The following is a 24497-nucleotide window of genomic DNA, read 5'->3' as shown; positions in this document are numbered from 1 at the left end:
TCAATTATCAATTTTCTTTTAAAATACTATTAATTATTAATTATAATTTTAAATTTATATTGTAGGTAAATCCTTTTATGTGTAAAAATTTGGATAAATTAAATATACATAAAAAGTAGTATAGTGACATTACGAATCTAATCAATGTTGAAGATAGAATTGATGGAATAAATCTTGGTTTTCATTAAGGAATAAATGAGAATACAGGAGAGGGAAGCTGGCGTAGGGACGAAGCGAAACTTGGCCGCTTTTGTCTATTCGCCATCTCTAAATTAACGAATGCATCATTCAAAACCCAACCCAACATGTATGTATTTGTATGTATAAACTGTTTTCTTTTTAACTGTTGCCCCAAATAAACCATAACGTCCAATCCAAAACAAACAACTGTCCTCCTCCTCCGATTTCCAGCACGACACCATCGGGATTTGCTTTCCCTTTCTCTATCTATCCATCTGTTTCCGTCCTCTTCCTCTTAATTATCTCTTTTTTTTTATTTTTGATCTTTGGCCCTTAGAATCATCCATATTTCGTTTCTAAATCCTTCCATGGCTACCCTTTCAGCTAGCCCTAGCCCTAACCCTAACCCTAACTTCCGTTCCCCAACAGACCAAACCGACCATGACCCGGAATCTCTACCTCAAATGGAGCTTCATCCTTCTTCTGACCAGGAGCCCACCCCCAACTCTAACCGTAATTTCCACGCCGTTCTTCCGACTCCACCCGAGGCGACTGCTCCTGCAGCGGCGGCAGCGCCCTCTCTTCTCCACATCTCCTTCAACCAGGACCACGGTTGCTTCGCCGCCGGGATTGATCATGGCTTCCGGATTTACAATTGCGATCCATTCCGCGAGATATTTCGCCGGGATTTCGATCGTGGGGGAGGCATCGGAGTCGTTGAGATGCTTTTCCGGTGCAATATTTTGGCTCTTGTTGGCGGTGGACCTGACCCGCAATACCCACCCAATAAGGTTATGATATGGGACGATCATCAGAGCCGATGCATCGGCGAGCTTTCGTTCCGTTCCGAAGTAAGATCGGTTCGGCTTCGGAGGGATCGAATCGTAGTCGTTTTGGAACAAAAGATTTTCGTCTACAATTTCGCGGATTTGAAGCTGTTGCACCAGATTGAGACTATCGCGAATCCTAAGGGACTCTGCGCGGTGTCTCAGGGGGCTGGGTCCTTGGTTTTGGTTTGCCCTGGATTGCAAAAGGGGCAAGTTAGGGTGGAGCATTACGCCTCGAAGAGGACCAAGTTTATCATGGCTCATGATTCAAGAATTGTGTGCTTCGCGCTTTCGCAGGACGGGCAGTTGCTTGCTACCGCTAGCTCGAAAGGGACGCTGGTTCGAATTTTAATACTGTTGATGGTAGCTTGCTGCAAGAGGTATACCGTTTAATACTATTTTGTTACTTCTTTCTCATTTTTTTTGGAACTGAATTAAGCAGATTGGGTGGGTTTAAATTTCTGATAATGCGAGGAATTGTTTCAAAATTCTTTTGGTTGACTCGTGATACTGTAATTTTTTAGTCAAATTAATACGAAGACACATAATTTGTAAGAGATTTCGTTAGAATGTTCGCCCAATGATGCTCAAACTAGAATTTTGTACGTTTTGCTGCATCTGCTCTATTTCCATCTTATTATGTCAGCTTGAAAAAGGTTAATGTATTTTTCCGAGTTACTTGCAAATGCTAGCAAGTTGAGTTATATGTGAGAAACTGGGACCAAGATTAGGGCTTTCTAATCGAACAGATGGGGATTCTAACTAGTTCATAGTTAAATATGTGTCTAAGTAATCCAGTTTTTTATGGCTTTCTACTAAACTATCATGTCATGTGTTACGAGTGTTAGATATTGTTCTTTTGAGTTTTCTAGATGCAGTGAGTGCAACATATTCACAAAATGATTTTAGTGGCTTAGTGATTCTTACGGCTCTGGGCTATATTGAGATTCCATAATTATCATCTTACTTACTATGATTCAAAATATTTGCTGACATTCTGGAAGTTTTCATGTATATAAATATAGGTAAGAAGGGGGGCAGATAGAGCTGAAATTTATAGTTTGGCGTTCTCTTCAAATGCCCAGTGGTTAGCAGTTTCAAGTGACAAAGGCACAGTCCATGTTTTCAGCCTTAAGATTAATGGTGGATCTCCAGGTATTGACAGGTCACAAAGTGCTTCCGACCCTGTTACATCACCCCATTCCTCTCTTTCTTTTATCAAAGGTACAGTGCTCTCTTTAGCCCACTACTTTTTCTGTTGCCATCTATTCGAACTTGTAATCTTGTTTTAAAGCAATTAATTTATTCGAACAGTTCTCTTATCGATAAGTTTTTGGGCAACGGAATAGAATCTATTATAGGAAAAAATTCGATGCCAATTGTCCCTTAAAACTTCCTATTCGTGATTTTCTGAGATTATTGTCACCTTTGCATGAGAAACAAAATTACAAGTGTTAGTTGATGCTGCTGGGGAATCAGCATTCTAATAATGATGAGCTCCTAGTTAATTGGTATTTAAAATAGGGTTAAATCAGTATTTGGGACCTGAACTTGGCAACAAGTTGGGGCCCGAACTAGGTAATTTTTCCACATTGGGGCTTAATCTTTTTTTTTTTGGTTCAAGTTAGTTCCTGAACTTGATAATTCTTCCCATGTTGGGGCTTGGACTTGGCAATTGTTACCATATCGGGTCCCGAACTTTAGGGTTCTTAAGGAAATATCAGTGATCAACTCGGATGCAAAAGTGCAGGCCCTAATTTGAAACACTTGCCAAGTTTTGGGTCTAACTTGGACAAAAATGTTCAGGCCCTAATGTTAGAACAATTGCCTAGTTCAAGACCTAACTTGAACTAAAAAAAAGTTTAGGCCCCAAAAAGTGGTTTAACCCATTAAATAATGTCTTCAAATTTTGTGAGTGATATGATGAGCATCTAAAATGGGCTTTCTGTTTATAAGAGAGTTGTCAAGTTCTTCATCTAGCAGAGAAGGTAATCCACTTCAATAGAATGTGACATCGAACAAGATTGTGTCAAATATATTTACTTGGAATTATGCATTTGGTTTTCTTCTGTTTGGTTTTTTGGGGGCAGTAAACCAAGAAAAGCATCTAAAATCCTAAATTGATTTTCCATTTGCAGGTGTGTTACCCAAGTACTTCAGTTCAGAGTGGTCAGTGGCTCAATTCCGCCTGGTTGAAGGTTCTCAGTACATTGTTGCTTTTGGTCATCAAAAGAATACAGTGGTAATTCTTGGCATTGATGGAAGGTAAGAAAAATCAAATACTAGTAGATGTTATTTAAAATTGCTTAGAGCATCTATTTATGACCATGAGAATAAAGTTTTCCATATTTATGTTAAATTGAGTTTATAATGCTCTGGTAAATCAACAATCTAATATATAGGGCGGCTATAGTAGGTATTTTGTGATTAATCAATAACCTTGGCATAGGAGTGGTTGATCCGCCACTTTCCTAGAGTTAAATGTTTTTAGAAGCACAATCCATATGAAATTTCATCAGTACATGCTTAGGAAGTTTCGTTGAAGTATCTGTATGTTTTCAAGGTGGTTTCTCTTGATGGCCAAAAACCTTTGTCTTCTCCTCTGTGTGTGTGTGTGTGTGTGTGTTAGATTTGTTGTTTGCTGCTGCTACATGTTCCTTTTGTTTTAGTTTCTTATTTTGTTGAAAGAGAGAGTTTTACGAGACAAAGGCCACTGACTAAAGTGTAATGGGGTTTTATGGATGAAGCTTCTACCGATGCCAATTTGACCCGGTGAATGGTGGGGAAATGACCCAGCTGGAATATCACAACTTTCTGAAGCCTGAGGCAGCTTTCTAATGTGCTGCATTTATTTAAAATAATTTTCTATTTATCGGGCATATAAATATATTGTATATTTTAAGGTTCTACCACCTTTTCCCCTAATTTGCCTAATGTATTCTTAATTTGTAAATATACAAAACTATATATAGATTTGTATAGTTTGTAACGGTGTACCCAAAAGATATTTTATATATAAACACCTGTTCATTTCATTGTTTAATTTCCTTTTCTTTTTAGGGTAGGTACGTAGAGGCGGCATAGCAAATTTACAATGCTTAATCCTACCCTAAAAGTAGTTTTAGTATAGTTTTTAATGAATTTTTAGCTTCTTTAATTAAAATTTTACTTTTGGTAAATTAAAAAAAAAATCTTATTACTAGTAGCTCTTTTGATCATTACCTTGTTACTGGTAGCTTAAATCACGGTTTTGTTGTTCAATGTGAAAAAATGTAATAAATATATTTATTAAAGTTTGATGTAAAATCTAAGAAATAAAATGGTAACATTGAAAACTATTTTGTCAAGATCTTTTTACTTTTAAAAGGTAAAACTATTATTATAAGAATTTTCTATTTTGTAAAAATTAATATTTAATTTGGTCAAACACTTTCATAATATCAAAAAATAGATAAATTTTTTGGATCCAGTGCGTAATTATCTTTGAAATCTGATTGTAGCAAAATCAGAAATTGGAAAACTCGACCGAATGTTGAAATGGTTTTTGCTTAAATAATGGTTAAATTTCAAAGATGCTTTTAGTTGTATCAATTTAGATGGTAAAAAATGTTTGTATGTTTTAATTTATGCACAAATCAATTCACAAAGTTGAGTTTATTCTCCAATGAATGAGTAGCAATAAAATTTTTAATATAGTAAGGTTCCTTTGGAAATAATTGTTATTTAAATTAAAAGAAAGAGATTAACTTATTTCAATACAATAAAACAGAATATAAAAATAAATTTAGACCAGTGTAGAAGTCATAACCGAAAGCTGTTGATTCTCCTCGTATGAATAAATGTCCGAATAACATAATCTAAAGAACAAATCTCAAGATGATGCTTTGGTTTGTTATTTGACCATTTCTTTCTGCAGAGCACTGAAAACTGTGGTTTGACTAGACTCTGTCACTATTATGCTAAATCAACTTCCTATTCAGTCTTGCTAATCTATCCAAATAATTTCATATTCCCAAGAAATTATATAAATCATCTATTAATGACATCACTTAAACATTTATTATGTATAATAAAGGCTAAATCAATTATCTAATCAAGCTTAATAATTCATTTATGTATTAATACATGATTATTAATAAGAGAGTAGGTTCTTATTTTTTAACTTTCTTACAAATATTAAAATTACTCTTTAGTAAATGTGTCTTCTCTTTTCATTTTCCCTGTTACAGGTTTTAATAATACTAAATTATAACACATTGAAAAATATATTTGTTAAAATATTTATATAAAAGTTTTGGTCAAAAAATAATAATGTTTTAAGACACTATAAAAATATTATAATAATTATAATAATATAATTTATGATTTTTTGTTGTTGTACCAATTGTTGATTCCAAATATTGAAATGATACATGGAGATGTCAAGATTTTCTTTAAAGAGACAATTTTACTTTATGATTAGACTTTGTTTCCTTGTAATTTGAAAGAGTGTGATAACTATAAGATTGTATTATGTTGTGTGTTCATAATCTTGCTCTTGCTCAACCAAGTTTTGTTAGAATTTTTTGTCCAACTAAAAAATATTGGTGAATAAATAAGACAATAGTGAGAGAATAAGTATTGGTCCCTACTTATATGTCCACTGAGACTTCACATGCTAACACTGCCCATGAAACTTACCTCTAAAAGGAAAGATATACTTATAGAAGGGAGATTTTTTAAATCAACAGGATGAACATCCTGGAAAGGTAGTTTCAAAACCCCTAACCATCCCTTCAATTTTTATCTTAATTTCAAAAATCACCCCATTCAAACTTTCTATCAACCTATTAATTATACTAAAGTTTTGTAATACAAATTGGTATACGATTATATTAGTATTTGAAAAAAAATTTGGGGTGCTAGTACACTAATGCCCAGCACCCCTTTATCAGATTAAAAAATTATTTTTTGTGATGCTCACACACCAATTGCCAACACCCTTTAAAAAAAAAAACTTTTTTGGTCTTTGGTACTTTGATGGTCGACACTCTTTTAAATTTTTAAAAAAATTAGTTGTTGGTATATTGATGGCTAACACCCTTGTACCCGATTTTACAAAAAAAAAAAGGGGTGCTGAGACATTGATAGCCCGCTTCCTAACTCTGACACCCAATTATAAAAAAATAATTTACAAATAGAATGGAATTTAATTAAAAATAATGAGTATGTCATCAACATATAAACATAGAATTACATATCCGTCATTGGTTTTGACATACACATATTTGTCACACTTATTAATTTTAAATCCATTTAGAATTCAGTGGTTTAATTCCCTGAGGTAAATTCACTAATTCCCACGTATGATTTTTCATGATGAAATCAATTTCACTCTTGATAGCATATTTCCAAAAAGTGCTTGCAGATGAACGTAAAACTTTACTATAAATTTGAGGTTTAGTCTCTAAAATATAGGTTAGAAAAGCTTATCCAAAGGATTTTTCCACCTTTGCCCTTTTACTTCTTCTTGGCTCTGTCTCGACTTCAACGTATTGTTGAAAGTTTTGACTATCAATAGTCTCTAAAGTTCGTTTTGTTGAAATTGGCCCAACTTCCCTAGTCTTACAAGGGCATATATTATTCAAAGAATGAGACATTTGTAGATTCCAATATCGTATTCTTGTGAATTTCAAGATTCTTTGATTCATGCATAAGAAATCGAAATGTATTGTTGTGGCGTACATAACCAATGAAAATACAATCCACTGTTTTTAGGCTTATTTTTATCTAATTCAGTAAATGAACCATTACCTTTGCAAGACACCCTCACACTTTCAAGTAGTTATAGAAATGTTTCCTGTAATAACTCGTTTTCAATGAAATCAAATAGTGGTTTTGGACCAAAAATTCGAAGTCAGAGAAAATTTTATTTTATTATTATTTTATGGTCGACTGTATGATAGAAATACAATATAAATTTTTTGTCAAGAAATTTTACTGTTTACATACATAATTTGATGAAAAGGACTAAATTGCATTAAGTGCAAAAGTTTAGTTCTAATAGCTATTGGTATTAAATAGCTATAAAATTTGAAATTGGAGGTTCTTATATAGTAATTAACCCATTAAAATGCTTAGTAGTCAAGCATGAATAGTCATTATTGGAAATTTCATGAAACACTAGGGTTAATTTTGGAAATTAAAGAATAAAGTTATATTAAATAAACTAAAAAAATCTATTATCATCATCATCCACCAAACATAAAAAAAAAAGCCCTAGCCATGGAAGCTTGAGATATTAGCAAGCTTATTTTGCTCAATTAGGTATGTATCCTTGTCCCCTTTTTTGATGATTTCTATGTTTCCGAGATCATAATAGCTTTATCTAGCTAGCTCGGGGATTAATTTGCAAAATCGTTAAAGTATTAGAGTTTTTTCATTGATTAGTGTGCTTGAGTTATGAAGTTTTATGATAGAAAATGAAAGGTTGTTGTTAGATAAACAACTTTTATAAAGAGAATTGTGATGAAATTATCAATTAGGGATTAAATTGAAAATATGATAAATTTATGGTAAAATTATGAATTTTATAAAATATATGAGCTGCTATTAATATGTATAAAAATTGACTAGGCTTGAGTAATGATTAAATTGTATGAATGTTATTTTTCGAGCTTAGGGACTAAATTGTAATGAATTAAAAGTATAGGGGTAAAATAATAATTTTGCCAAAAATATGTGCTAGACTAAATTGAATATAAATTGTATTGAATTGAGTTAAATTCATTTATATAGATTCTGATAGACCTAGTACGGAATTAGATCGAGGCAAAGGAAAAATATCAGATTAGTCGCCTTCGTATCTACGTACATTATCGAGGTAAGTTCATGTAATTAAATTGTACATTAATCTGTGTTAATTTGAATTATTGTTTGTGAATTATACATTTTCCATGAATAAATACTAGTTGTATATTTAACAATTATCGAGTCCCATATGAACCTTATGAAATTCGTAGGATACAAATGACTTGTCATTAGGGTTACCGATTTGGTTGGGGTCTTGCATGTGTTGCGGACACACCACAACTCACATGAATGTCCCGTTATTCAGCTCATATGAGCATACATGAATATGAATTGACAGATTACAATTCAGTACACCTCGTGTGTACTACCCTTGTATCCAACGATATTTTAAATGGTTTAACGGGCACAGTTCTGTTATGAAATTATATGAGTTCGATATGAACTATTACCAGTATAAACATGAAATTCATGAAATGTGATTACTTGATTAATTCATTCATGTGTGTTGGATCCTTTATGTGATTTACATGGCTAACATGTTGAGGATGTAACACCCCCTAGCCCAATTCCGTCGCCGGAAGGTTATGAGGTATTACCTAACGATTACAACAACATTTGAACACTCACATAGCAAAATTTAAACTATACAAGACTATGCTACCAAACCGAATTTAAAAATAACAATAAATATATTTTTAATCAAAATCTTAAGCTTATATATATATATATATATAAAAAAACAACTCACTTGTCACAAAATATACATATCATGATTAAACTTACACCACTATAACATATAATACTTAGACTCGATTAAGGCCCATTATTCCATCATATTCAAATTTTACCAAACTAATATTATAACCCATATTGATCATTACTATAATCAAATACGCATAGTTTAGGTATCACAAATAAAGGCAAACTCAAACTACAACCAAACATAACCAAACTTTAACATGTAAATTAAGTCATTTTCGCATGACTTAACCATTATACATATATGAAATTTAAACATCTCCAAAATAGTTATTAGCTTATACATGCCATAAGTACCAAACCAACTTTTAAAAGTAACAAAATATTGAAGATAGTGTGGATGACTTTACTAACTATCTCCCGAGCGCGTAACGATCTCCAAAATCTATAAAATAGAGACAAGAAAAAAAAAAAACACATCCAAAGTAAGCTACCATAGCTTAGTAAGTTATAAGCATCAAAACTCCAAGTTCAATTTAATAGTCTAGTATCATCTAACTAAGTCATGCTACTAGATCATTTAGTCAATATCTTACCACATTCAAGGAAATTTATTAATCATATACTCAATTTCAACTAAGTCCAATATGCACCTGCTCAACCACAATATACTACATTACTCTCAAACACAAAACCGAATGCATTTAACATTCCATCATCGTATAACATTAATATATTTGAGCACAAAGCCATTAAAACCAATCTATCTTTATACATACTTTCAATTTATAATATCCATTACATAGAATCGATACTCACCTGCACAAACTTGAGCTATACATCATAGTTGTTCATCAAGAAATTTGAAGCTTTAATTTATTCAACCATTTTCTATCTACTCAAATAAATAGCACACCTAGTGCTAATGTTTACTCGGAAAATATATATATAGTTTGCACACTTAGTGCTTGATATTTAAACTCGCACACTTAGTGCTCAATAACCACATTCGCACACTTAGTGCAAGATTCACACCCGTAATCGTTTATACTCGCACACTTAGTTCCTAAATTCTATTACTCAATACACATCAATTTAAATTCATCAATTTCCTTTAAATTTGGCAACATCAATCTTTCATGTAATTCAATTCGGCTCATATACTTAAATTTATTTAAATTTAATCAACAACAAAATAAAAATTTGCTTAATAACTTACCTTGGATATAGACGGACAGTTAAATTCGACTACTCAACGATTTTTTATTTTCCCCAATCCACGTCCGATCTTTTTGGTTCTTGAGCTAAAAAGATCCAAATTAAGCTCATTCAAATAGAATTTCATTCATTTAGGTCCAAAAATACATAATTGAGCAATGTACGAATTTACCCATAACATTATGTACTTTTACAATTTAATCCAATTTTCACAAAACACAAAATATGAAGAATTTGCATATACAATGCTAGGGCCGAATGTTCACTAGGCTTACATAAGTCGTCCCCTTTCACTAATTTCACAATCTAGTCCTTCAATTTAGTATTTTTGCTATTTAACCCTAAATGCTCAAAATTACCAAAAATCCCAATACCAAAAAATGTTAATCTAACACATTTATTTTATTTTCTAACATCAAACATAAATTTCATCAAACTATCAACAATGACACTTCATAAATACATAATCAAATTTCAAAATTCGAGCATGGGCTTTATAGTATTCAAAGCAACGATCTCAAAAATGTACAAATTAATAAAAACCGAACTCAAATCACTTACCTAATTGAACTTGCAAGGACCGAAAATCTCAAAGCTTAAACTTTCTTTTTCTTTTTCTTAGTTTCGGCCAAAAATAATAAGAAAGATTAACACTTTCATCTTTTATCAAATATAATATTTTAACATGTATTAAAATATACCATAACCCCATAAAATATAATAAACAATTCAAGCCACTATTTCATGCATATTGGCCGGCCAGTAATTCCTATTTATGGCGAAATTGCAACCTTAATATTCTATAGTATAAAAACAATCATAATTTGGCCCTTATACATTAACCCTTAAATTTTCTATTTTACGCGATTAAACCCTTTTTCATCAATCGACCTCCAAACACTAAAATTTTTAAACGAAACTTTCACAAAAGCAACATCACACATTTTAAACATAGAAAATAAAATTTAAATATTATTCTGACTCGGATTCGTGGTCCTGAAACCATCGTTCCAATTAAGGTCAAAATTGGGCTGTTACAGCGGACATGTGTTTAGGCTTTTGGCCAAATTGGTTTGGACATGTTAGTATGCTTACCTTAAATGTGAATAAATGGTAAGTTACATTCCAAATTATACGAACTTACTAAGCTTAAATGCTTACTCTGTGTTATTTTTCGTGTTTTATAGTAATTCTAAAACTCGTACGGGTCAGAAGCTGGTCGGAGCTATTTCACACTATCCATCGGCTCTTTTGGTACTTTCAATAAATTAATTCCAGTTATAATGGCATGTATAGGATATTTTGGCCAATGGTAGTATATAAATGTTTTGTTGAGAAAAGCCGTATGAATGGTTTGTGTTTGATATATTTTGATGTGTTTTATATATGTGGCCTTAACATATTTAATGTGTGTTTAGGTATATTGATAATTTGTACCAAATAGGATATTTGGTACAATTATGCATATATGCATTTGAATATCTATGTAAATTTTGGATATTTGGTTGACATGTTATTAAGTTGTCATTTGAGGTGCCTAAGAGTATATTGGTTGTATGTTGTGATAATACATGTTTAAGATTTGATTTTGGCTTGATTTGAATGCCTTGTTTTGGCTTGTTGATATGCAAATTGTTGTGTTTAGGTTTGTACTAATTCGGGTGAGAAATGTGGCTTGGAAATGGCCTATTTTTGTCCACACGGGCAGAGACACGAGCATGTGTCTCAACCGTATATGACACACGGCTAGGTGACACGGCCGTGTGTCCCCTGTATATTTAAAAATGCACAAGTCAGTATGCTCAACACGGCTTAACACACGGGTGTATAATTTGGCCGTGTGGCCAAGTCAGGAAGTTACATGGGCACAGACACGAGCTGGGACCCGGTTGTGTGTCCCTATTTCGAATGCCCACACGGCCGTGTGTCCATTGCAACTTTGAAAATTTTCAAATTTTTTTGAAAAAATCTTCGAGTACTCGATTTAGTCCCGAATTGTTTCTAACGTGTATTTTGGGCCCTGATGGTTCATATAAAGGACAATATGTTTGATTTCGATTGATTTTTGATATAAATGCTATATTATATGAAATGTCTGATTAATTGATCTGTAAACCCTGATAATGCTCTGTAACCCTGTTCTGACGATTGATTCGTGTTAGGGGTATTACATTTCCTACCCTTCCATAACTCATATGGTGTCTTGTTCTTTTTCTTGCGGGACACCTTATTTAAAAGGTAATTCATTGATAAAACAGCTTCCCCCCACATGTTCTGTGACAACCCAGAACTTCTTAGGATTGCATTTATCATTTTTTTTAGGGTTCGATTTTTTCACTCTACTGCTCCATTTGATTGAGGAGAATATGGTGGTGTCACTTCATGAATAATACCATGTTGTGCACAAAATTTACCAAATAGTCCAACATATTCATCACGACGATCACTTCTCACCATTTTAATTATTTTATTAAGTTGAGTTTCAACTGAACAATTTAATAAAATGTTTCTAAAACTCGAAATCGGTTTTGAATTTTTATTCTTATTTTTATCAAAAATAATAAAGGTAGGGAAATTTAATTTTTACTCTTTAAAATTGATAATTGATAATAAGGCGTAAAGTGACATGCAATAATTGTCACCCGCCATTTAACTACTAGACGGACACCAAATCATTGACGATGCTAAAAAGGCAAATCCCAATTTTAATAAATGAAATGAAATTTTAAATATAAAAGATAATATTCTGAAAGTTTAGGTACCACAATAAAAAAATTGCTAAAATACAAGAGTTATAAATGCTATCACACCATTATCCTAGCAAACTATATGAAGACAGTAGTAAGACTAACTTGAGCAAGTTTGATTCAAAAATATCAAACCTTGCCACTTGTAGCACCTGCCTTGAAAAGTTGAATTTTACTTATTTTGCAACATTACTAATATAAGTAGAGCAGGAGCCCACTTTAGTCAAAATAGTACTGCAAATCCTCACCGCCTGGTTGCTTTCACCAAACTTAACAAAATGCGTACCAGTAAATTTGGTGCATTAGTTAAGCCACTTTCAAAAAGTGCTCACAATTCGAAGCAGTGTCAGCTAATTGAAAGCTTCACCATTAATTATGAATTATAAATATCATTTATATTGTTTTCTTAAAAGATATTTAAAATTTATATTTTATATAATTAAAATGAATATTTGTTAATATCAAAATAAGTAATAATAATAAGGGATAATGATGAATTTTGTCCATGAATTTTACTAAATATTGGTATACAGTACATTTACTTTCATAGGTTAATTTTGATGCCTGAATTTATTTTTCATTTATCAAAGAAGTATCTCTCTCTAGCTGTATTAATTTCTAATTTCATTTATCGTATAACTCAATTATGAGATGTCATGTTGTAAAAGTGATTAAAAATAAAGTGAATTAAATGAAAAATAAATTCAGGCATTGTCATTTCAAAAAAGTGCAATCAATTTTAGATTCAACAATTTTCATTTCAAAAAACCGTTTGAATTTGTCATTGTTGTTTCCTTTCAAAAACTCATTTTGACTGAGTTAAATAAACTAATTTTAAAAAATAAAACCAAAAAAAATATTAACTTATAAAAATACCTTGTATTAAAAAAAAAAACATTTGGAGAATAATATGTTCAAAACTCAACTTGAAAAAAATTCAGTTACTCGATTCAAAAGAATACATTAATCAAAGGAAATTCATTGATATTCAATTTGATATGAGTTCTAGTTTTAAACGTGAACGTCATTCACCTCTTTGTCAATAATTTGTCTTTTATTGTTGTGCTTAAACTTGAAGAAGAAGAAAATGGGGGTACTTACAAGCATGGTTGATGTGGAAAAATTGATATCTTGTAATGAGGATCTAGTAGAGGTATTGAAAGAAAAATGGAACATTCATGATTTAACGCAATCGATCTCTGTTGATATTGCAACCTCTGCTTCTAATGAGGTTTATGGATTACTTCAAAGTTTCTTGCTTCTAATGAGGTTTATGGATCTCCACTGATATTGCAACATCAACTCTTAAAAACCAGACATTTACAATTTAATACAATGTTTCTAAAACTCGAAATAGGGTTTTTTTTTACTTAAATAATACAAAAAGTAAAATTAATAATTGAAATGGCATGGCCATTAGATTATTTATCAAAATGGTATGGTTTTACTGATGCCTCCTGTCAAATTGGTGGCATCGGATTGAAATGTAATGATCTAAAGTATTCAGAGACCTTATATGTAAATTTACCATGTTGAGTGATTGTGGCACTAAAGCTTAAATGTAGCTAATTGCCTTCTAAACCCTCATTATTTATTATTATTTTTATTCTTCTTCAACTCATTAAATTGTATGTAATCAAACCCTCAACTTATTTTTGTAGTTAAATAAGTTCTTAACCTATTATTTTTACTCATAAAAGTCTATTATTTTAATATTAAAGTAAATATATTTTAAATAAAGAGATTTTATAAATAAAAATTAAGAGAAGAGTTATAGATGCTATTATCCAATTATCCTAGCTTCCATGTGTAACAGCACAGGTCAAGTGGTACAATGAGCAAACTGTACGAAGCCAATACTAAGACTAATTTGAGCAAGTTTGATCCAAAAATATCAAACCTTGCCACTTGTAGCACCTGCCTTGAAAAGTTGAATTTTATCAAATTTGCAAACATTATTAATATAAGTAGAGTAGATGAGTTTAGTTGGTAATAGTATTGCAAATCCTTACCGCTCGGTTACTTTCACCAAACTTCATAAAATACGCACAATCAATGCAAACACACTCAAATTCATATTATTTTTCAAATATTATATAAACATACTTCTTAATTATGATTTAAAACTTTAATTATGTTTACTCTAAGAGCAAATGACGTAGAATAGGGTATGGAGTAAAAATGTTGAGTTGGTTTTAGTTGGCTTATTTTGTTTTGCTTTAATGAGTTTTATTTTTCTAAAAGAAATATTTTTGAAATAATTTTCATTTTATTTGTTTATAATTAAAATTGTTCGAATCTAATTTGTATTTTCGTACTATGAGTGTAATAAAACAGAAAAAATATCTATAAACTATTAATACATTCAAAATAATATTAAAACCAAAATGTCATTTGATATCTATATTAAAATTAATTAATTTTACACTTATTTTATAATACACATTTTAAGTGTTTCAATCCACTTTTGTTTTCTTTTTCTATTTTATATATTTGATTATTTGAATTTGTAAAATGGTTAGAGAAAACAATGCATGTAATGTTTTTGATTTTAAGAATTATTGTTGTTAACTTTTTATGAATATTAAAATTTAAAGCAAGAGAATTATCAATCCACTCTTTTCTCTCAATTATCAATTTTCTTTTAAAATACTATTAATTATTAATTATAATTTTAAATTTATATTGTAGGTAAATCCTTTTATGTGTAAAAAATTTGGATAAATTAAATATACATAAAAAAGTAGTATAGTGACATTACGAATCTAATCAATGTTGAAGATAGAATTGATGGAATAAATCTTGGTTTTCATTAAGGAATAAATGAGAATACAGGGAGAGGGAAGCTGGCGTAGGGACGAAGCGAAACTTGGCCGCTTTTGTCTATTCGCCATCTCTAAATTAACGAATGCATCATTCAAAACCCAACCCAACATGTATGTATTTGTATGTATAAACTGTTTTCTTTTTTAACTGTTGCCCCCAAATAAACCATAACGTCCAATCCAAAACAAACAACTGTCCTCCTCCTCCGATTTCCAGCACGACACCATCGGGATTTGCTTTCCCCTTTCTCTATCTATCCATCTGTTTCCGTCCTCTTCCTCTTAATTATCTCTTTTTTTTTTTATTTTTTGATCTTTGGCCCCTTAGAATCATCCATATTTCGTTTCTAAATCCTTCCATGGCTACCCTTTCAGCTAGCCCTAGCCCTAACCCTAACCCTAACTTCCGTTCCCCAACAGACCAAACCGACCATGACCCGGAATCTCTACCTCAAATGGAGCTTCATCCTTCTTCTGACCAGGAGCCCACCCCCAACTCTAACCGTAATTTCCACGCCGTTCTTCCGACTCCACCCGAGGCGACTGCTCCTGCAGCGGCGGCAGCGCCCTCTCTTCTCCACATCTCCTTCAACCAGGACCACGGTTGCTTCGCCGCCGGGATTGATCATGGCTTCCGGATTTACAATTGCGATCCATTCCGCGAGATATTTCGCCGGGATTTCGATCGTGGGGGAGGCATCGGAGTCGTTGAGATGCTTTTCCGGTGCAATATTTTGGCTCTTGTTGGCGGTGGACCTGACCCGCAATACCCACCCAATAAGGTTATGATATGGGACGATCATCAGAGCCGATGCATCGGCGAGCTTTCGTTCCGTTCCGAAGTAAGATCGGTTCGGCTTCGGAGGGATCGAATCGTAGTCGTTTTGGAACAAAAGATTTTCGTCTACAATTTCGCGGATTTGAAGCTGTTGCACCAGATTGAGACTATCGCGAATCCTAAGGGACTCTGCGCGGTGTCTCAGGGGGCTGGGTCCTTGGTTTTGGTTTGCCCTGGATTGCAAAAGGGGCAAGTTAGGGTGGAGCATTACGCCTCGAAGAGGACCAAGTTTATCATGGCTCATGATTCAAGAATTGTGTGCTTCGCGCTTTCGCAGGACGGGCAGTTGCTTGCTACCGCTAGCTCGAAAGGGACGCTGGTTCGAATTTTTAATACTGTTGATGGTAGCTTGCTGCAAGAGGTATACCGTTTAATACTATTTTGTTACTTCTTTCTCATTTTTTTTGGAACTGAATTAAGCAGATTGGGTGGGTTTAAATTTCTGATAATGCGAGGAATTGTTTCAAAATTCTTTTGGTTGACTCGTGATACTGTAATTTTTTAGTCAAATTAATACGAAGACACATAATTTGTAAGAGATTTCGTTAGAATGTTCGCCCAATGATGCTCAAACTAGAATTTTGTACGTTTTGCTGCATCTGCTCTATTTCCATCTTATTATGTCAGCTTGAAAAAGGTTAATGTATTTTTCCGAGTTACTTGCAAATGCTAGCAAGTTGAGTTATATGTGAGAAACTGGGACCAAGATTAGGGCTTTCTAATCGAACAGATGGGGATTCTAACTAGTTCATAGTTAAATATGTGTCTAAGTAATCCAGTTTTTTATGGCTTTCTACTAAACTATCATGTCATGTGTTACGAGTGTTAGATATTGTTCTTTTGAGTTTTCTAGATGCAGTGAGTGCAACATATTCACAAAATGATTTTAGTGGCTTAGTGATTCTTACGGCTCTGGGCTATATTGAGATTCCATAATTATCATCTTACTTACTATGATTCAAAATATTTGCTGACATTCTGGAAGTTTTCATGTATATAAATATAGGTAAGAAGGGGGGCAGATAGAGCTGAAATTTATAGTTTGGCGTTCTCTTCAAATGCCCAGTGGTTAGCAGTTTCAAGTGACAAAGGCACAGTCCATGTTTTCAGCCTTAAGATTAATGGTGGATCTCCAGGTATTGACAGGTCACAAAGTGCTTCCGACCCTGTTACATCACCCCATTCCTCTCTTTCTTTTATCAAAGGTACAGTGCTCTCTTTAGCCCACTACTTTTTCTGTTGCCATCTATTCGAACTTGTAATCTTGTTTTAAAGCAATTAATTTATTCGAACAGTTCTCTTATCGATAAGTTTTTGGGCAACGGAATAGAATCTATTATAGGAAAAAATTCGATGCCAATTGTCCCTTAAAACTTCCTATTCGTGATTTTCTGAGATTATTGTCACCTTTGCATGAGAAACAAAATTACAAGTGTTAGTTGATGCTGCTGGGGAATCAGCATTCTAATAATGATGAGCTCCTAGTTAATTGGTATTTAAAATAGGGTTAAATCAGTATTTGGGACCTGAACTTGGCAACAAGTTGGGGCCCGAACTAGGTAATTTTTTCCACATTGGGGCTTAATCTTTTTTTTTTTTTTTGGTTCAAGTTAGTTCCTGAACTTGATAATTCTTCCCATGTTGGGGCTTGGACTTGGCAATTGTTACCATATCGGGTCCCGAACTTTAGGGTTCTTAAGGAAATATCAGTGATCAACTCGGATGCAAAAAGTGCAGGCCCTAATTTGGAAACACTTGCCAAGTTTTGGGTCTAACTTGGACAAAAAATGTTCAGGCCCTAATGTTAGAACAATTGCCTAGTTCAAGACCTAACTTGAACTAAAAAAAAGTTTAGGCCCCAAAAAGTGGTTTAACCCATTAAATAATGTCTTCAAATTTTGTGAGTGATATGATGAGCATCTAAAATGGGCTTTCTGTTTATAAGAGAGTTGTCGAAGTTCTTCATCTAGCAGAGAAGGTAATCCACTTCAATAGAATGTGACATCGAACAAGATTGTGTCAAATATATTTACTTGGAATTATGCATTTGGTTTTCTTCTGTTTGGTTTTTTGGGGGCAGTAAACCAAGAAAAGCATCTAAAATCCTAAATTGATTTTCCATTTGCAGGTGTGTTACCCAAGTACTTCAGTTCAGAGTGGTCAGTGGCTCAATTCCGCCTGGTTGAAGGTTCTCAGTACATTGTTGCTTTTGGTCATCAAAAGAATACAGTGGTAATTCTTGGCATTGATGGAAGGTAAGAAAAATCAAATACTAGTAGATGTTATTTAAAATTGCTTAGAGCATCTATTTATGACCATGAGAATAAAGTTTTCCATATTTATGTTAAATTGAGTTTATAATGCTCTGGTAAATCAACAATCTAATATATAGGGCGGCTATAGTAGGTATTTTGTGATTAATCAATAACCTTGGCATAGGAGTGGTTGATCCGCCACTTTCCTAGAGTTAAATGTTTTAGAAGCACAATCCATATGAAATTTCATCAGTACATGCTTAGGAAGTTTCGTTGAAGTATCTGTATGTTTTCAAGGTGGTTTCTCTTGATGGCCAAAACCTTTGTCTTCTCCTCTGTGTGTGTGTGTGTGTGTGTGTTAGATTTGTTGTTTGCTGCTGCTACATGTTCCTTTTGTTTTAGTTTCTTATTTTGTTGAAAGAGAGTTTTACGAGACAAAGGCCACTGACTAAAGTGTAATGGGGTTTTATGGATGAAGCTTCTACCGATGCCAATTTGACCCGGTGAATGGTGGGAAATGACCCAGCTGGAATATCACAACTTTCTGAAGCCTGAGGCAGCTTTCTAATGTGCTGCATTTATTTAAAATAATTTTCTATTTATCGGGCATATAAATATATTGTATATTTTAAGGTTCTACCACCTTTTCCCTAATTTGCCTAATGTATTCTTAATTTGTAAATATACAAAACTATATATAGATTTGTATAGTTTGTAACAGTGTACCCAAAAGATATTTTATATATAAACACCTGTTCATTTCATTGTTTAATTTCCTTTTCTTTTTAGGGTAGGTACGTAGAGGCGGCATAGCAAATTTACAATGCTTAATCCTACCCTAAAAGTAGTTTTAGTATAGTTTTTAATGAATTTTAGCTTCTTTAATTAAAATTTTACTTTTGGTAAATTAAAAAAAATCTTATTACTAGTAGCTCTTTTGATCATTACCTTGTTACTGGTAGCTTAAATCACGGTTTTGTTGTTCAATGTGAAAAATGTAATAAATATATTTATTAAAGTTTGATGTAAAATCTAAGAAATAAAATGGTAACATTGAAAACTATTTTGTCAAGATCTTTTTACTTTTAAAAGGTAAAACTATTATTATAAGAATTTTCTATTTTGTAAAAATTAATATTTAATTTGGTCAAACACTTTCATAATATCAAAAATAGATAAATTTTTGGATCCAGTGCGTAATTATCTTTGAAATCTGATTGTAGCAAAATCAGAAATTGGAAAACTCGACCGAATGTTGAAATGGTTTTTGCTTAAATAATGGTTAAATTTCAAAGATGCTTTTTAGTTGTATCAATTTAGATGGTAAAAAAATGTTTGTATGTTTTAATTTATGCACAAATCAATTCACAAAGTTGAGTTTATTCTCCAATGAATGAGTAGCAATAAAATTTTTAATATAGTAAGGTTCCTTTGGAAATAATTGTTATTTAAATTAAAAGAAAGAGATTAACTTATTTCAATACAATAAAACAGAATATAAAAATAAATTTAGACCAGTGTAGAAGTCATAACCGAAAGCTGTTGATTCTCCTCGTATGAATAAATGTCCGAATAACATAATCTAAAGAACAAATCTCAAGATGATGCTTTGGTTTGTTATTTGACCATTTTTTCTGCAGAGCACTGAAAACTGTGGTTTGACTAGACTCTGTCACTATTATGCTAAATCAACTTCCTATTCAGTCTTGCTAATCTATCCAAATAATTTCATATTCCCAAGAAATTATATAAATCATCTATTAATGACATCACTTAAACATTTATTATGTATAATAAAGGCTAAATCAATTATCTAATCAAGCTTAATAATTCATTTATGTATTAATACATGATTATTAATAAGAGAGTAGGTTCTTATTTTTTTAACTTTCTTACAAATATTAAAATTACTCTTTAGTAAATGTGTCTTCTCTTTTCATTTTCCCTGTTACAGGTTTTAATAATACTAAATTATAACACATTGAAAAATATATTTGTTAAAATATTTATATAAAAGTTTTGGTCAAAAAAATAATAATGTTTTAAGACACTATAAAATATTATAATAATTATAATAATATAATTTATGATTTTTTTGTTGTTGTACCAATTGTTGATTCCAAATATTGAAATGATACATGGAGATGTCAAGATTTTCTTTAAAGAGACAATTTTACTTTATGATTAGACTTTGTTTCCCTTGTAATTTGAAAGAGTGTGATAACTATAAGATTGTATTATGTTGTGTGTTCATAATCTTGCTCTTGCTCAACCAAGTTTTGTTAGAATTTTTTGTCCAACTAAAAAATATTGGTGAATAAATAAGACAATAGTGAGAGAATAAGTATTGGTCCCTACTTATATGTCCACTGAGACTTCACATGCTAACACTGCCCATGAAACTTACCTCTAAAAGGAAAGATATACTTATAGAAGGGAGATTTTTTAAATCAACAGGATGAACATCCTGGAAAGGTAGTTTCAAAACCCCTAACCATCCCTTCAATTTTTATCTTAATTTCAAAAATCACCCCATTCAAACTTTCTATCAACCTATTAATTATACTAAAGTTTTGTAATACAATCCTAAAAATATAAATTAATCTCTTCCAACTTCAAACCATCTTAATTAATCATAAATTTATAAGACATTATCAATTAAAGAAATGATATTTGAGTCTTTGATTAAGATTAGAATTCAATAAAGATACCGATCTAATAATTCTTTGAATATATATTATAACCAATCTAAATGAAAAATTTTAATAACGATTACAAAACTCTTAAAGTGTTATTTTATTTATTAAAAATATAAAGAAATATTAAAAAAAATTCATCTTTTTATGGGTAGAGTACATATCATCAAATCAAAATTTTCTACAGGATAAAGTTTCAAGTCATTAGTGAATTACACATTTTATTACATATTTATTATACTTTTATCCCACTCAATAATAATGTATTACCAATTTGGGTTTAGGTTCAATTTTTTATTTTTCAAAATAAGGGTAATCAAAAAGCTTTTCCTAATACAATATCGAGGTAAAGGCACTATCCATACAGTAGCCATCTATTTCACATTTGCAGACCTAGTATTCTATAAAGACAGTTGAAGCTCCCTTCCTTTCACTTGCGTTCTTTATCTCTTTCAGCTTCATTGCTTACTTCTTCTCCTTTATTTACTTTCACACTCAAATCTCAATAATAATAAAAAATGGCCCTCAAGTTGTACGGGGCAGCCATGTCCCCCTGCACTTCTCGTGTGATGACCTGTTTGCATGAAAAAGAAGCTGATTTCGAGCTCATTCCAATCGACCTTTTTGCCGGTGAACATAAGCAGCTTCCTTTCCTAGCCAAGAACGTAAACCCGCCGTTATTCTTTTATTTTAGTCACTATATATTGCGAGCATTTGATAATTGCTTAGAGTTTTCATGGCTTCTTTTTAATTTTGTGATATATATTTTGCAGCCCTTTGGTCAGATTCCAGCGTTAGAAGATGGCGATCTCAGTCTTTTTGGTAGGCAGCTGTTATCACTTTGTGATCCAAATATTTGATAGAAATAAAATAAACACTTGTTTTGATCATTGTTTTTTGTAATGTTTATGTACATCAGAATCTAGAGCCATCTCAGCATACGTGGCTGAAAAGTATAAGGAAGCAGGCCATGATCTAATCAGGTACCAAAGCCTAAAAGAAGCGGCTGAGGTGAAAGTGTGGATGGAGGTGGAATCCCAGCAATACCATCCCGCAATTTCCCCGATCATATTCCAGTTCTTTGCGGCACCTCTGCAGGGAAAAGTCCCCGATCAAGCAATCATCGATGAAAACTTAGAGAAGCTAGGCAATGTGCTGACCGTATACGAGGAGAAACTGAGCCGCACCAAGTACCTTGCGGGTGATTTCTACAGCTTGGCCGATTTGTTCCACTTGTCTTTCACTTACTATTTCATGAAAACCCCTTGTGCTAACCTGATAAATGAGCGTCCACATGTTAAGGCTTGGTGGGAAGATATTTCCTCCAGGCCTGCTTTCCAGAAGGTGGCTTCAGCCATGACTTTCGGCGAGAAGGGGAACTAAACTGATCATCAAAGGGTTAACTTTTTTTAATTATTATGAAATTTGAAACAAGTTTTGGTATTGTTGGGACTTAGGGTTGGTTGTTTTCACTTGATTGTTATGAAAATTTATAATAATTTCAAAATGTGATGCTTGTGGCGTTTCTCTCTGACCCTGATTACTATACTAATATCAATGTGACAATATATGCAGAAGATTCTGAGCTCATTGACTGTATATTAAACTGCTAATTATAGAGAACTTTGTTTGATATATTATGGGAGATTGTGATGCAATTATATCGAGGTGATCTGGCGTAACCCACGATGTTATTCATACGCTTCAGGAATTTTAAAATGAAAAATCTATATACATATCATAATGCATACACTTGTGAAAGTGAAACCACGTGTCTTGATTGTTCATCTGAATTTCTGCTATATATAATTAAACCCTCTATATATAATCCATAAAATCTACTTTCACGTTCATCATGTTTATATATAGAGTTCCCATTGCAAATCTGCTGTTTTGTCTCCCATTCAGAAAGGTGTGGAGTTAATCCACTTTTCAATTATACATTACCGCGTTCTTTCCCTTCCATTTGAACATAAGAAAATCTTTGCTTGCGGCTCTTCGGTGCTAGAAAATGGTGATCATGTGGAATTTTCTTTTGAGTTTTGACAACTTTGTACTCTTTCCTACCTTAACTTTTTGTCCTTTTCTTAAAAAATTTCGTCGTCCAAATCGTCTGCTGTAAAAAATTTTCTATGGGAATGCACGGTTTTCTGTTTTGGCACTAATAAATTTGAAGTCGAAGTTGGGATGCAAAGCTCAGTTATTTTCATCTACAAAATTCAAAATTAACAACTTTTGTATAATTATACATGCTTTTGTCATCATTCATATTTTCATTACATCAACATTTTTTCTACCCTTAGTGAGTTTACACAAAGCGAAATATTAATTACTTAATTCGCTTTAGTAGATATATTAAGAAAAAATATTTTTTATTAAGACAATAAAGTAATAAATCAAAACGAGACAAGAACTATTATAAAAAAGAATTTTGATGATTAGATAGATAATTGAAGCTTATTGACATATCCCAAAAATCACTAGTGTTGAGGTTGAACTTTGAGTTTTAAAAGATAATTTATTGGGAACTTAAAATTACTCATCTAAAGATTGAAATGGATGCCATTACAATTATGCACACCGATAGAGTCTCTAATATTTACTTATCCTCTTTAATTGTTAGTGTCGGATGCTCCTCCACAATATAATTTTTAAGTCAATCAAACATATCTTTTGGGAAGAAAATAAATGTGTTGATACACTAGTTTGATTTGGGAATAATTTTTAATTTAATTTGTCTACATGTTAATTTATTTTGGTTGTATAAGACTCCCCTAGTAGCTTAATTTTTGTATTTGCTAATGATAAGCACGATGGTATCGGATAATATTTTAATTTGATTTAATGGTAATCGACTAAAAAAATGTAAAGGAAAACAACAGTACTTTTGATCCCATTATATAATATATGCACCAAAATCTAAAAGAAGCTTTGCATTGTTATGTCAAAGACATAGACTCAAATGTGGATGGAGATTGAACCCAACAGCTTAACTCTGCAACCTTCACCTAAGTTTTTATTGAGCGGTGGTTGTGTTTTGAAATTAGTCGAGTGGACCACGTTCATAATGTCGAAAACTCAACCTGAAATGTGGTAAAATTGCTGTCACAATGCATGGGGTGGAGTTCAATGGCTGAGGCAGAGCTGGCTGATCATAAAATATTGAGTTTGAGCTAGTTCCCATTATTTGTCTAAGGCTGGAAAGCAGAAAAACGAAAGCATTATTGATTAGTTTCTAGGAAAATGAGCATTAATTTCACGAATGCTCTCACTTTCTCAGCATCATCCCATTTCCCCATCTCTGCATACAAATTGAACAACACAATAAAGTAAGCGTTGATAGCTGGCTCCAACTCGCAAGTTTCTTAGCACCAATCTCACTGCATTCCAAATTCCCATATGCTCTACGAGCATCAAGCA

The 24497-nt window shown here is 32.4% G+C and overlaps 1 protein-coding gene and 2 pseudogenes across 2 annotated transcripts; all 3 read left to right on the top strand.

Moving 5' to 3' along the window:
* The first annotated feature begins 497 nt into the window (after window positions 1-497).
* On the top strand, window positions 498-4050 carry LOC108473964 (autophagy-related protein 18a-like; annotated as a pseudogene).
* Window positions 4051-15205: 11155 nt separating this feature from the next.
* LOC108473965 (autophagy-related protein 18a-like) lies at window positions 15206-19153 on the top strand (annotated as a pseudogene). The gene is made up of 4 exons (XR_008274317.1): window positions 15206-16487; window positions 17133-17331; window positions 18255-18381; window positions 18860-19153. The product of XR_008274317.1 is annotated as an autophagy-related protein 18a-like (transcript).
* A 2264-nt stretch (window positions 19154-21417) lies between these two features.
* LOC108472684 (glutathione S-transferase F13) lies at window positions 21418-22584 on the top strand. The gene is made up of 3 exons (XM_017774234.2): window positions 21418-21742; window positions 21851-21899; window positions 21997-22584. The coding sequence occupies exons 1-3, from the start codon at window positions 21596-21598 to the stop codon at window positions 22458-22460; spliced, it is 660 nt and encodes a 219-aa protein (XP_017629723.1). The 5' UTR covers window positions 21418-21595; the 3' UTR covers window positions 22461-22584.
* The last annotated feature ends 1913 nt before the right edge of the window (window positions 22585-24497 follow it).

Source organism: Gossypium arboreum, chromosome 11, assembly GCF_025698485.1.
Source record: "Gossypium arboreum isolate Shixiya-1 chromosome 11, ASM2569848v2, whole genome shotgun sequence".
In the NCBI taxonomy this organism is placed as follows: Eukaryota; Viridiplantae; Streptophyta; class Magnoliopsida; order Malvales; family Malvaceae; genus Gossypium; species Gossypium arboreum.
This window is presented reverse-complemented; position numbering and strand designations above follow the sequence as displayed.

What these genes read in the sequence shown, in the direction of transcription:
- LOC108472684 (XM_017774234.2), top strand. Translation starts at nt 21,596, where the DNA reads ATGGCCCTCAAGTTGTACGGGGCAGCCATGTCCCCCTGCACTTCTCGT. An exon ending in TTCCTTTCCTAGCCAAGAAC is followed by an intron (nt 21,743 to 21,850) that starts GTAAACCCGCCG and finishes TATATTTTGCAG; the next exon opens with CCCTTTGGTCAGATTCCAGC. An exon ending in TGGCGATCTCAGTCTTTTTG is followed by an intron (nt 21,900 to 21,996) that starts GTAGGCAGCTGT and finishes TATGTACATCAG; the next exon opens with AATCTAGAGCCATCTCAGCA.